The 13,606-nt window shown below is 41.2% G+C and overlaps 2 protein-coding genes across 5 annotated transcripts in view; one reads left to right on the top strand and one right to left on the bottom strand.

The window, feature by feature from the left end:
• Positions 1-6,736, bottom strand: part of fignl1 (fidgetin-like 1) — a 46,097-nt gene extending 39,361 nt beyond the window's left edge. For 2 of the 4 annotated variants that reach the window (XR_006252308.1, XR_006252307.1), the window contains exons 1-3: positions 6,580-6,736; positions 3,264-5,294; positions 3,111-3,148 (exon numbers count right to left, since the gene is read on the bottom strand). Coding sequence is in view for 2 of the 4 variants with exons in the window: in XM_043254823.1 (XP_043110758.1) it covers positions 3,295-5,277 (1,983 nt within the window). In the remaining 2 variants the exon portion in view is untranslated. Of the gene's footprint in view, positions 1-18; positions 3,149-3,213; positions 5,295-6,579 lie in introns of those variants that run through there. The other 2 variants (XM_043254823.1, XM_043254824.1) reach the window with 2 other exon arrangements.
• Positions 6,737-7,193: 457 nt separating this feature from the next.
• Positions 7,194-13,057, top strand: ttl (tubulin tyrosine ligase). The gene is made up of 7 exons (XM_043255650.1): positions 7,194-7,895; positions 8,598-8,676; positions 8,852-9,084; positions 9,175-9,310; positions 9,433-9,702; positions 10,512-10,655; positions 10,897-13,057. Exons 1-7 carry the CDS (start codon positions 7,622-7,624, stop codon positions 11,078-11,080), a joined length of 1,320 nt encoding a protein of 439 aa, XP_043111585.1. The 5' UTR covers positions 7,194-7,621; the 3' UTR covers positions 11,081-13,057.
• Positions 13,058-13,606: the final 549 nt, after the last annotated feature.

Below are 13,606 nucleotides of genomic sequence, written 5' to 3'. Positions count from 1 at the left end.
GATTTTACATTTGTTCAAGTTTGATGTGTCAAGTCTTGTAAAAGCTATTTTGTTTAACGTTTAAATAAAGTTGGTAATGGATATTGAGTGACAAAATTATAGAATGACGTTGATATTATATAATTGTAATATAATTATATATTCATATAATTATGAATCTTTATATAATACAGAACACAAATCTAAGCATGTAGATATAATCACTTTTTAGCTAAACAACTGAGCTAAATGAACAATAGCAAAAGGTATTTGTCACCTTTCAGGCAATTTGCAATTCTGCATAAATTTACATACATTCACCCAATACATCTGTTACAACTAACAACTGAGTAATTGCATTCTATAACAAAATTTATGCTAAAAAGTCTTTAGGCTGATTTTATTTGTAGGGCTGAAACAACACTTACAGGACTGTGAAGTAGCGAAGGGATTGAATTAGGTGGAATAGTTTCTAAATGTTTCTAAATTATCTGCAGTCAGTCAATAATGGATATTTGTAAAAGTATGCAATGGCCAAAAGGGAGGTGGAGCAAACTCAAGAAGAGCGGATCTGTCAAGAGAGCATGAGTGAGCCCGACCCAAGAGCTCACCAGCTCTTCGCCGCGACATGCGTGTCCAGATGGCTGTTGTGTGATTGGGTAGAAACGGGAAGCAGCTGCGGCCAAAGCAGAGCCCCCACGCTTCAGTGGGACCTAACCGTGGAGACGGTGCATTTGCATGAGAGGGATAATCTGGCCAACACCCCCCCATCCATCCACATCAGCCTCTATCCCTAATCTCACTTCTCTTTTCCGCTTTGACTTGTGATAATACAGTACAAATAGACCCCACCCATTCAGAGAAACTTTAGAGATGTAATCAAAGATAAACTGGTCAGGCAGATAAAGCAATGCCCCTTGTATTTCAAACTAGCCAGATTTATCATTTGAATAATATATTGTTAAAATTATATATGTATGTACGCATGTATGTAGGTGTGTGTGTGTGTGTATATATAAAATTGTAATATATAATTTACATATTTAATTTAATAATTTATATTACATACATTCATGAAATAGAATTATTATATCAACATTTTGTCGTATATAATTTAGTATAAAGCTTTAGCCATTTCATAAAATCAACAGTATGTCAGCACCAAAGTATATATTTTTAAGAACAGCAAAGACAAAAAGAAAGAATTGTATATAATACATAACATGAAATAAAAAATAAAGTTATAATTTGTAAAATAAAAACTATGCAACAAGAGAAACCCACAATTTTTTCCAAATGTTTTAGTGATATTATTTATTTTTTGCTGAGATGTTGTTCCACGAATATGAAATATCTAATTGTCTAAACATAACAGTGTACTTAAAGAAAAGCAAGAAAATAAAGGATGCAAAGGTTAATATGAGCTGTAGATATATAGCGTGGGGAAAGGTTGAGGAATTGTGTGTGCCTGTCCTCCTATAGTCCAGCTGCGGGCTACCCCTGCTGTTCTGACAGCCTTCCACCGCTCCTCAGGGATGGACTTACTACTTGCACTGCTGGCTAATTTTACAAAGTTTCAACACTCCGGCCAACGGCACAACCCTAAAATATTCATTAAGCCGCTTGACAAAAAGATGAAAAATAAATGACACCCTTTTTTCATGGGCTTCCAGTTTTTCTAAGATTGTTTCATGAAAATTACATGACTGATTCATTTCATGTGAGCACAATCTATAATCGGATGCAGATGAAGACAACCCGAGAGTCAGAGTTTAGAATTGAATTAGACTGTTAAATCCCACTCGCCTTCTGAGGTGTATTAACAGTTCAGCCTGGCTTCCTGTAAGAGTGCTTTTGCAGTTGCAAGAAGCAACCAAATCAATCAGTCATCTCACTTTCAATTTTCTGCAGTCATCAGGTTTCACGTAACACAGACTTTACGTTTCACTGCAACGCAAATCAGTTGAACTTCGACGATGTAGATGTTATGCTAATGCATAGGCATACAAACAACAAACAGAAAGAAATTTCAGGAAAGCCAGTCTCATCCGAATAAAGTAGTGACGGAATACAAAGCCTACTGAAAAAAAACTACTAGAAATCCAAACAAATGAATTCATAACCGCATCATATTTTGTAACCTGACCAAAACCATTCATGTTCAAATTCATTCATTCATTACGTTGTGATTTGGCCTGGGTGAGTTTCCTCACCACTGGACCAGCAACTTTTATTCCTCATGCCATCTGCGGCCACTCATTTAGAGCTCCACTATGCTCCTCTCATCTATCAACCCTAGACACATCAAGCCACAGTTGTTTTCTGCTGCTAAAATGCATATTTTTTACGGCTGGTGTCACTATCGATGGGGTCTCTCAGAATTTATGAAAATAGCAACTCTGATGGTTTCCCACCAGTTTAAGAAAACAACACAAAAATAGAAATCTCCTGTTCTGAAAGAAAACAAACAAAAAAGACTGAATACCGATCGGATGGCCACTTCTCCACAGGCACAATGTGTAACTGAAAAAAAAACTAAAGCAACAATACTGTCCTCTAGGAGGAGTCCATCTTTCAAACCCCTTCCAAGGCACAAAGCCATTCCTCTGGTTTACCAGATGTGGTCCGAGACCACACTGGCTTAGCAACAGGAAGAGCACTGCAAGAGTTGATCTGTGGGTAGCTCTTATCATGAGACCAGAATGCCTGCAGTGTTGCCCAACTTCCCCTCCAAATCCATTCACCAAGGCACAACACAATGGGAGAGTTGGCCCTAAGGTGTCTAGCGCTCTGTCTATACAGGAGTGAGAGCAGGTAAACATGAAGAGCCGTTGACTTCATTCTGCACCCACAGAAGGTAGGGCGGGCAGAAAATTGTACTCGCTGACAGTTCCCTTTTGGATAAGTGCATTCAGAAAGAAACAACAAACTCAAGACCCCATGTTCCTTTTTAGTGCAAACTTGGCACATTTCCTCTATATTACAAGGAAAAGAGTTGCAGCTCCACTCTGTGATGCAATGGTTTTCAGGAAGACACGACTGCGGTATGCTAATTTTGAGGGAAGGCAAGCTCAGTTTTACAAAATCTTGAGTGCTGTTTTGAGTCAAATCAATTGTGAATGCATGAATACCTTAATATGAAACTGCAAAATGCCACCGCTTCTTGCAACTGAAAAAAACAGATAGTCTTCCTTTGTTATACAGATCACGATAAAGATAAAAAAAAGACTTGAGAAAAATTGACAAATTTATTTGAAGGAACCTAACATTATAGTCACACTTACATAAAACTCTATTAATACAGAACACATATGCTTAGCGACCGCATCCAAATGTCTTGTTCCACTCTTCATATAACTCCAGATCTTTAGAAGAGACGCTGGGCCGCACAGTTTTGAGAGCCTCCTGGAAGTCGCTGTAGAGTATCGGCCGGACCTGTTCTGCTGAAATGGTAGCAATGTCACTCAGGCGAATGCTTCGGATGGGGCCTAGGGCTGCCTCGCGACACAGCTGTGTCATATCTGCTCCTGAAAAGCCCTCTGTGCCCTGCACCACTTTCTCCATCTCATCTGCTCCCAGCTGGCTTTTCTCATGAGACATGAGGTTAGTCACTATCTGCCGGCGAGCCTCAGCCTCTGGGAGAGGGATGTAGAGTCGCTTGGCCAGGCGACGCCGAGCTGCTTCGTCAATCTCCTGTGGCCGGTTGGTGGCACCGACCACCAGGATGCGATCTTCTGCTGACGTCGTGGCTCCATCCAGCTGGACAAGAAATTCGGTTTTGATCCGACGGGAAGAGTCGTGCTCTCCATCCGTGCGCTGAGAAAGAAGAGAATCTATCTCATCGATGAAGATGACGGCAGGCTGGTGGCACCGAGCGATGGCAAAGAGGGCCCGTACCATCTTCTCTCCTTCCCCAACCCACTTTGAAGTAAGTGACGAAGCACTGATGCTAAAAAAAGTGGCTCCCGACTGACACGCTATGCACTTCCCTATGAGGGTTTTTCCAGTGCCTGGGGGACCAAAGAGAAGAATGCCTTTAGGTGGACCTCTAAGGCCAGTAAATATATCAGGTCTCAACATGGGCCACACTACGATCTCTTTGATTGTGGCTTTGGCAAACTCCAGGCCCGCAATATCCTCCCAAGCTACCGGGGGGCCATGGTCCATGATCTCACTCATGATCAGTTCAATGATTTTGGGCTCGAAGTTCTTTAGTCGCTCATCAACAGGTTGCATGTCTTGTGGTGCATTTTCCTTCGAGCTGCCCTCTTCCTCTTGCCTTGGCATGGGAGAGACGAATTTGGAGGACGCCCCACGAGGCCGATTCGCACCAAGGCATTTCTTGGTGATTGCAGCAACATTGGGCGCGGATCCCCGCTGACCCTGATGGGAATGCTTTTTTTGCTGGTCAACGATGAACTGCTCTCGTGCTGATCTAAAATTAGTGCTGACACTTTCCTCTCCTCTCCGTCCCCTCCCTCGCGGTTCCTGCTCGCCTTGTGATGGGAATGAGCTTCTGTTGCTTTCAGTTCCTGAGCCGTAGAAGTTCTTCCTCTTGGAGGGGTTTGTGGAGGAAAAGAACACAGTCTGATTATGCACACTGGATCCACTTGTGCAACCCACACTAGACTGAGACGCACTAGCGTTGCCTGTGGAACGGAAAACGTTATGGCCAAACATAGGCGTTGATCCTGTTGGAGCATTCTGTGCCTGGGACATACGAGGAGGGGCTCCTTCAAGTCCTCTGGGCCACTCTACAGCACCGCTGAGTGGGTTACTGACCCCCCTTCCCAACTCATCTCTAGGTGGAGGCGCAGCAGGCCCACAAGCCAGAGGGTCTCGTTTTAATACACTAGGAGGAGCAGAGACATCTCCCCTGCTGACTTCACCACCAACAGTTATGTTGACATCTGCCGGATCTACCAGGAGAGTGTCTTTTGTTGACCTGGCCTGCATCATCCGTTGCACGCCCGGCAGGTTGAACACATTTTCGAACGTTAGGGACGACTCCCATTTGTCGCTATGGTTCTTTTGATTGCGGGCCAGGTGCAGGGCACTCTCTGCGTAGTTGTTTAGCCCTGTGCGTGAGTCGTCTGAGTCCAGGACTGCGGCGTACCGCTCTGAGTAGGTCCTGAGCAGGCTGGCAGCTCCGGCCGGAGAGAGCTCAGCACTCGCCCATGCATACTGAATGGACAGGATGTGTGCCCGGTAAGCATCGGCCGTCTGTTCAGGTGTACAGGAGCCAGACGAAATGTCAAAGGACCTCCTCTGCCACTCGTCCAGGTGTGCTCTGCTCATGCCTGGCCTGCTCCAGCCTGCATAAGAAGTGGGCACAGGATCAATTAATAATGTATATGTGTATACATAAACAAAACAAACAAAAAGATTAATACCACACAAACAGCATGGAAATTCTTCTAGAGTTGAGCAATATAGCAAATACTCATGTTGTTTTCATAATTGTATAAAAGATGATACAAAAATTAAGCAACTGTGAATTTCATAATAACTTGAACAGACTTAGGTGGCCACTAGGTTTACTTTTGAGAGCTGTTTCAGTGAATCGCCTCCAAACTGATTTTCATTATGACACACACACACACATATATATATATATATATATATATATATATATATATATATATATATATATATATATATATATATATATACACATATATATATATACACACACACACACACACACACACATACACACACACACACACATATACACACACACACACACACACACACACACACACACACATATATATATATATATATATATATATATATATATATCTAATGACGTAACCAGTAAGTTGGGATATGCACTGGATATATATGTATGCATGCATGTATAGAGAGATATAGAGATATAGAGAGAGAGGGAGAAGGAGAAAGAGAAAGAGAAAGAGAGAGAGAGAGAGAGAGAGAGAGAGAGAGCATAAAGTGAAATACCAGTTAAAATTTCTGTCAGAAGACTGATCAAAACTTTGCAATAAGGTTCGTACACTATTATTAAATGTCCGTGTATACATATAAATTGCAAAACGCATTCATGAATCGCATTCTTTCCAAAACAAATAATAGTAATAAACTAAATAATGGATGGGTTTGGCTTGACAATGAAGAAAAAACAGCCAAGAGTGAACAATAAATGTGAACTTCTTCAACAGTGTTTAAAAACATCCCACTGGACAGACCTCCTGAAGAAAGGAGTGAGCAGAAATCAGATAAGATTTGATTCGTCTGAACATAATTCAGACATGGTGTCATTGTTTAGGTGGCTTTTTATTTTACATTGTAAACTTTACTAGCAATAATTTTAAACATACCCACACAAAAGTTATGTGACTGTTAAATCCTCCACGAAAACCCACGTTCATATTATTAATTAAATATGTTATGTATTAAATTACGAATAGTGTCTTAACAGATTGTCCCAGTAAGAAACATGTGCAGGACATTCATAAAGATATAAAGGACAATATTTAGTTTTCTCTCTTAACGTGAGCTGACACAAATCACAAATACAGCCTCTAACGCTCTCCCGTGTTCGTTTTTTTTTTCTGGGCGAGGAAAGTAAAAACCTACCTCTGGGTTAAATGTGTTTCTTGTAAAAACGCTGTAAAGCACAAAAATAGTGTAAGTCTACAGAGACGTGAAACAAAACAAACACAACTTCGACCAAAGCTCGCGCCTCCCGCGTGATCTACGCAGCTTCCGGTCGCTGCATAATAAGCTCACGAGCGCCATCGCCTGGAGAAACTCACTCACTGCCAGTCTTCAGCTTCACGCTTCTCCTTGTATTTGGCGAAGATAAATACCTAAAGATACATAGATGAACAAGATTATACATATTAGAGGAGGTGTGAGTCTTTTAATTGTTCGCTTTAGTCTCCGTTTGATTATACTGATCTCTAATGTAATTAATTCTCACGATATCTAGGTTCAAATATGTATTAATATATACCTTTTAGGTACCGAAATGAATCATTACGATACAAACATGTACCATTTGAAAAACTACCGCTTTTCGGTTTCTATACACCGATGTCCCAGCAAAGAAATAAATGGCAATTGCGTATTTATTTATTCAGAACAAATTCACTTACTTCGTTCACTTTTATCACTAGCAACATCTGTCGTGCTGCAAGATGATGTGCCGTAAAACTACAGTACCCACAAGTCTGTGCGGCGCGCGCGCGTTGACTCGCGGCGGGACGTCACATCATGAGCGTGTTGGGATAAAGAGGCTTCAACTGGGGATTTAAACTGCTCTCTGCTGTCTAGACGACTACACGGGAAGCGAGGAATTTAATGCACAGTTATATATTCGACCTTTATTCTTGCACTCTGTACGGCGCCGGCCCACTACTAGGCTGTGTTTTAATCTACATTCTGTTCATATACAGCCATGGGAAGAGAGGAAGCTAGCGTAGACTGTTAGCTGCGAGAATCCAGAAGGCAAACCCTTCCAGAGTCACACCCTAATATTCACTATCCTCGCAGCGGCCACGCGACTGCGGGTGACTTACAGATGCCCGGCCCTGCCTTTCTGCCTGGATCACAGCGGGACTTGTTACCGTAAAGATCTCTGTGCGAAAACAACCGAGGAGCATCCAGAAAGTCATGCATGTCCGGTTTCGGTCTACTTTGTTGGGAGACAGATAACGTTAGTCGGCTAGCTAGCGTGCGATCATCGTCGCTCCCCCGGGCTTTCAGCGGAAGAGCGAGGGATATGAGTTTACCGATGTACACGTTTGTTTTGAGGGATGATAACAGTACGGTGTATGCCGAGGTCGCGAAGATCCTCGCCTCTTCTGGAAAATGGAAACGACTGAAGAAGGACAATCCTCGGTTTAACTTAATGTTGGGAGAGAGAAATCGGCTGCCTTTTGGACGGCTGGGTAAATGATTTCAGCAGGAGCCGCTTATTAAACACGCATTGCCAACTCGTAATATGTTTTACAATCCCAAGCTGTTTACATGCTTTAGTGTGCATTGAAAGTTACGAGCAAGTTGTTATAATACCCCTGACCTGCGCTTATTTTCACAACCAGGCTCTTCAATTTATGATAATGAACGATGAAACGACTATATATAACGGAGCAGGACTCGGCAATGCTGATCACAAAGATTCAACTCTATAACGCATTCACGTAGAGCTGCGTATTAACATGTTATTACGCTGACATCAACATTTTTTGACATCGGAAATGCCTTTATGTCAGTATTTTATTAATATTTCTATACAAGCTCAAAAGAATGCAGATAAACACGTGTAGGTAGCATACGCACTATTGCCAGAATGAAAAGATATTAAAACATTCTCTAATGCCCACCAAGGTTGCATTTATTCGAACAGTAAATAAGTAATATTGTGAAAAGTTATTACTGTCATCTATTTAATTTTTTTTTTTTTTAATTTCTGTAATGCACAGCTGGATTTTCAGCATCATTGCTCCAGTCATTTGCTGCTCAAGAAACATTTCTTATTGTTATTTTATTATAATTGCTGTCGAGTTGCAAAATTGCATTTTTAGCTGCAGGACGCCGTCGTCAACGTGCTCAATATTTCGATGTCAAACTCCCTGCTGTGTCCTCTACAGGTCATGAACCGGGACTGATGCAGCTGGTGAATTATTACAGAGGAGCCGATAAACTGTGCCGCAAAGCTTCACTGGTCAAGTACGCTGTTTATTTAAACTCATCAGATGAATGAAGTTCATGTTCAGTTTTACTGTATAACCGTGACTCATAAGTGAGTAACGTCTTCGATATGTCCTCTACACCATGAGTTAGAAACTCTGCAGTTCGTAAGCTGTGAGCTCTTTATATTTAAAGAAGCATGTTTGATGTTCAGGATTATCAAGACGAGTCCAGAGTTAAAGGACTCTTGTAACTGGTTCCCGGAGTCGTACATCATATACCCGACCAACCTCAACACCCCGGTGGCCCCGGCCACCAACGGCATCAGCCACATGAAGAGCAACCCAAAGACGGATGAGCGGGAGGTCTTCTTAGCCTCGTATAACTCCAGAAAGGAAAGCGCAGAGGGAACGGTGTGGATCGCCAAATCTTCAGCAGGTGCTAAAGGTAGGAATCCCAATCGGTCCAAAATGGCAAGCTAAGGAAGTGTACTCTCCGTGGTTATCGTAGTATAAGATCGTCGCTAACTTTTCTCAGGTGCAGGCATCTTGATATCTCATGATGCGAACCAGCTGCTCGAGTTCATCGATAATCAAGGCCAAGTGCACGTCATTCAGAAGTATCTGGAGAGACCACTGCTGCTGGAGCCGGGGCATCGCAAATTTGATATAAGGTAAGATGAGACGTGTAATCCTTTCTGGATGCGATGTTTCTGATGCGGTTACGGAAACGCATAGAATGGCAGGGGCCCCTCCCGATGGAGTCAAAGACGGTGGATATTCTCTCTGTCTGTAGGAGCTGGGTGCTTGTAGACCATCAGTATAACATCTACTTGTACCGCGAGGGAGTGCTGAGGACGTCTTCGGAGCCCTACAACAGCTCGGACCTGCAGGACATGACCAGCCACCTGACCAATCACTGCATCCAGAAGGAGCATTCGCAGAACTACGGCCGCTATGAGGAGGGCAACGAGATGTTCTTTGACGAGTTCAGACAGTACCTGTTGGCCACACACGGCGTTGCCATGGAAACATCTATTTTACCTCAGATCAAGCATATCATCAGGTGCTCCTTCGCCTTGTTTTCAAGCCAGATTGCATGTGTGCCTGCAAATGAGTTACATGGGTCGAAAAAAAACCCCGATTTGTGTTAGAGATGCACAGTGGATTTCAAAAGTTTGAGACTTTATTACATTATTCAAATTTAAGTTTTTCCCTCTTACAAATCAGTGTTGTTATAGTATTTATTCCTATTTTGAATTGACCTTTATTATTATATTGTTAATTTAAATTTGTGTAAATGTATGTTTTTTTAGTTAGTTGATATATATGTTGTTTTAGCTGTATTTCAATGAACAATAGCGACTTTTAAGTTTTAGTTGGGGACACTGTTGCAAATAAATTAAATGCAAATGACAGTGAAAGGTTTTGAGAAATTTGAAAAAAGCTGACATGAAATGGACAAGTGCACTACATCACAAAATTGCAGAAAGGTGAATATTTCCTAACGATTTGTCACTTTTCTGTTTAATATTTACATTTCTGCATTTAACAGAGGCTTTCGTTATTTTATGTAGAGAGTACAACATAGACTTTTTTTTTAATCAGTTACTGCTTTCCTTGGAAATCAAACCCATTACTTTGACATTTCTAGCACCACACTGTACTAAATAATGAAATAAAACTGATTTTCAATCGAGATCTATACTGGCAGTGTGACCTTCAGTAACCAGATGAACATAACATGTAGATAAGAGTTGAATTATAACATTGTTCCACAAGCCTGGGCTCACTGATCTGTAACAAAACTGCTTCATTTGATGATGTCTGGACACCTGTGGTGTTCGTCTGAAATCCTGCATCTTGTCTCAACAGGAGCTGTCTCACATGCATCGAGCCAGCCATCAGCACGAAACACCTGTCCTACCAGAGCTTCCAGCTCTTCGGCTTCGACTTCATGCTGGACGAGAGCTTTAAAGTCTGGCTAATTGAGATCAACGGGGCACCTGCCTGCGCTCAGTGAGTACACTCTTTTATGTCTAGAATGCTTTTCCTCTGTGCATCTGAAAATCAGCAGTGTTTTGTCCCTTGTTTACCGTATGAGTCGCTACAAGGAGGTTTGGGAGAAGAAATTGTATAATTCACAGCATGTTTTAGATGAAACGGTGTTTGGGAAACTATGGTTGCAGTTACTAAAGATTTTTTTCCCTACAATTGCTTCCCAAGTTAAGTTCACGGTTACCATCTTTCTCTGTTGTAGGAAACTCTACCCAGAGCTGTGTCAAGGCATCGTGGATGTGGCCATCTCCACAGTGTTCTCTCTGAGCGCAGATGTCCTCTCGTCCTCGCCTCCGTTCTCCACTTCTCCATCTCTATCCTCCAACTCCTGCTCCTCACCCAAGATCAGAGCGCCCCATCACTTCGGCCCATTCATCAAACTATAAATTGCTGTCGCTGCAGGATGCTGCTGTTGCCATGTAACCCCCTCCCCATAGTCCTGCCCGAAAACATCTACCAATCTAGGAGGCATAAGGGTCTACAGCTGATCTTGGGGCTGAGCATACAGGGGGATTCATCACTGTCTGAAGAGGACAGAAGGGAAATGAGGTCACCTCTGTAAACTCCTCTTCCTGTCTCCATCCATCATCTCCAATACCAGAAGAGTCCACAGAAAGAGAGCGAGTTTCCAAAAGAACGTGAGGAAAGGTGAGGGAAAGCCTGGGGTTGCAACCCCCGGGAAACGTGATTTGTTTTTAGACGACAGTTGTTTGGGGCTTTAACACTCATAAAAGTGATTTACATGAATTTGCAAGCACACGTTTGAACGAGGAAGGGGTTGCCACTGAAGAGGAGGGTTTACAGTAGCTACTTTACCCATAGATCTGTTGCGTCAACAAGACTCCTCAGGACCTTTCCAGGCACCTTGATCAAACGGAGAATAGATTTGAGACTTTAGTGCCTTACATACTCACTTTCTCACTAACTCCCAACAAGCTAATCTAGCTTTTTGTACGTCTGTATGTGTCCCATCAACTCTTATCTATCAGAGTGTTGTGTTGTTTTTGTGCAGTTAGCTTCAGTGTGTACTAAATCATTTTAAAACCACGAATGAATCTTTCTCAACGCATATTATATATGATTTGCAGTGTCGTAGTGTGCATTGTTGTGATGTCTACAATACAGTATTTGGTAGAAGTAGCAGAAGATAACATATTTGGGTATTTTTAGGGGTTTTTGCATCGTTTTGTTGCTATTCTGTCCAGTGCAACCAGATTTAGTCTTCCCGCCGATTCTGTTGCCGTTAATACAAAAACATTTGTGACAGGCAATCAAGAAGATCTGTGAATTGGGGATGCACTTCGTTCTGCTTGTGTTTTCAGGAGACAAACACATGAGCATTCTGTAGACAAATGATACATGGAAATATCCATGATTGCCCAGGCCCTTCAGTTCACAGTAGTTATTCCATTAATTCCCAGCTGTGTTGAGAGTTCAATTATTTCTGAAACGAGTTGAAACTGAAATGTTGCATGTCAAAGCATGATAAAAGCAAGGCTCTTTATACAGAAAGGTAGTTTTTATGTTGAATGCATCACTTAAACCCATTTCATATGGTTACATAACAGAGTGATAAAGATTTGCCTTGATTTTTTTAATGCCCAACATGGGAATGGCTTTGAGTCACTGAATATCATTTCTCCATCATTTCTTAGTGTGCATGCATGTGCAGTTGGTTCATTGATAGCAAGCTCTGAACGGTTGACCAGTACACTGTTATGACTATGGTGCAAATGACACAAGAAGAAAGCATCATTTAGGTGATTTTTATCTGTGTGGTAATAAGATATCAGTATTGTTATTCAGGAGAAGAAGGATTTTAATTTAAAATGGGTTTAAGCAGTATTATATCTCGTTGAATCTGAAAGGAAAAAGTATTGAAGGAAAGACCTGCCTATTTGAAACAATTAGAGGGTCAGCAACATTAAGAACATTAATTTTATGTATCTTTGCATTACTTTCATAAGGTTTGTCATTTTTACAGACTTTGCATTGACTCTTTTTGTTAAAAGAGAAAAACTGAAGACAGTAGTATGTAGCCTGAATAAGGGAAAACGTGTCTATTTAGCCAAAGATGAGTGTGATTAAATATCCTCACTGCTGTCAAATGAACGTCATTGGTTTGATTTAAGTTGTGAAAACTGGGAATGCTGTTTTTATGTTTTTTTCCTGTACCTGTTTGAGGAAAGATCAATGCAATGTATGTTATTAGTAGTCTAGTTTGCTGTATTCGTTATCGTTGTTCGACCATCTGAAAATAGCAAAATACACTTTTACTATGTTAAATGGTAAAAGCCTAAAAGTATTTAAGTTATTCAAATAAAAGCATCCATCAAGTGCAATAAATTTCTTTCCTAAATGTTCAGCATTGTCATGTTGGTTTTGGAGAGCAAGTGCAAGTTCTGAACTTTATTTATCAATTACCCTTAAAACATTAACATAAACCCTGTGTTTATACCTTACTATTATAATAGTAATAGTTTCTTGAAGAAATGGTTCACCCAAAAAAATAAATGTACTCATCCTCCGAGCATTCAGGATATAGAAGAGCTTCTGTGTTCATCGGATCAGTTTTAGCTTTCCATCACTTGCTCACTAATGGATCCTCTTCAGTGAATGGGTGCCGTCAGAATGAGAGTCCAAACAGCTGATTAAAAACATCATAATCCACACAACTCCGGTCCAGCATTTAATGTCTTGTGAAGTAAAAACCTGCTTGTTTATAAGGAACATGCATCATTAAGGCATTTTAACTTTAAAAAGGAACACTCCACTGTTTTTAAAAATAGTTTCATTTGCCAACTCGCTTAGAGTTAAACATATTCGAATCAACCGACCTTCAGGTTTTGCGACAGCATATTTTTAGCTGCAGCTTAGCAAAGATCATTCTCAGAATCTTGCTCAAAAAAATG

Source organism: Puntigrus tetrazona, chromosome 13 (assembly GCF_018831695.1).
Source record: "Puntigrus tetrazona isolate hp1 chromosome 13, ASM1883169v1, whole genome shotgun sequence".
Lineage (NCBI taxonomy): Eukaryota > Metazoa > Chordata > Actinopteri > Cypriniformes > Cyprinidae > Puntigrus > Puntigrus tetrazona.
The sequence above is the reverse complement of the archived record's forward strand: the minus strand, read 5'-3'. Positions and strand labels throughout refer to the sequence as shown.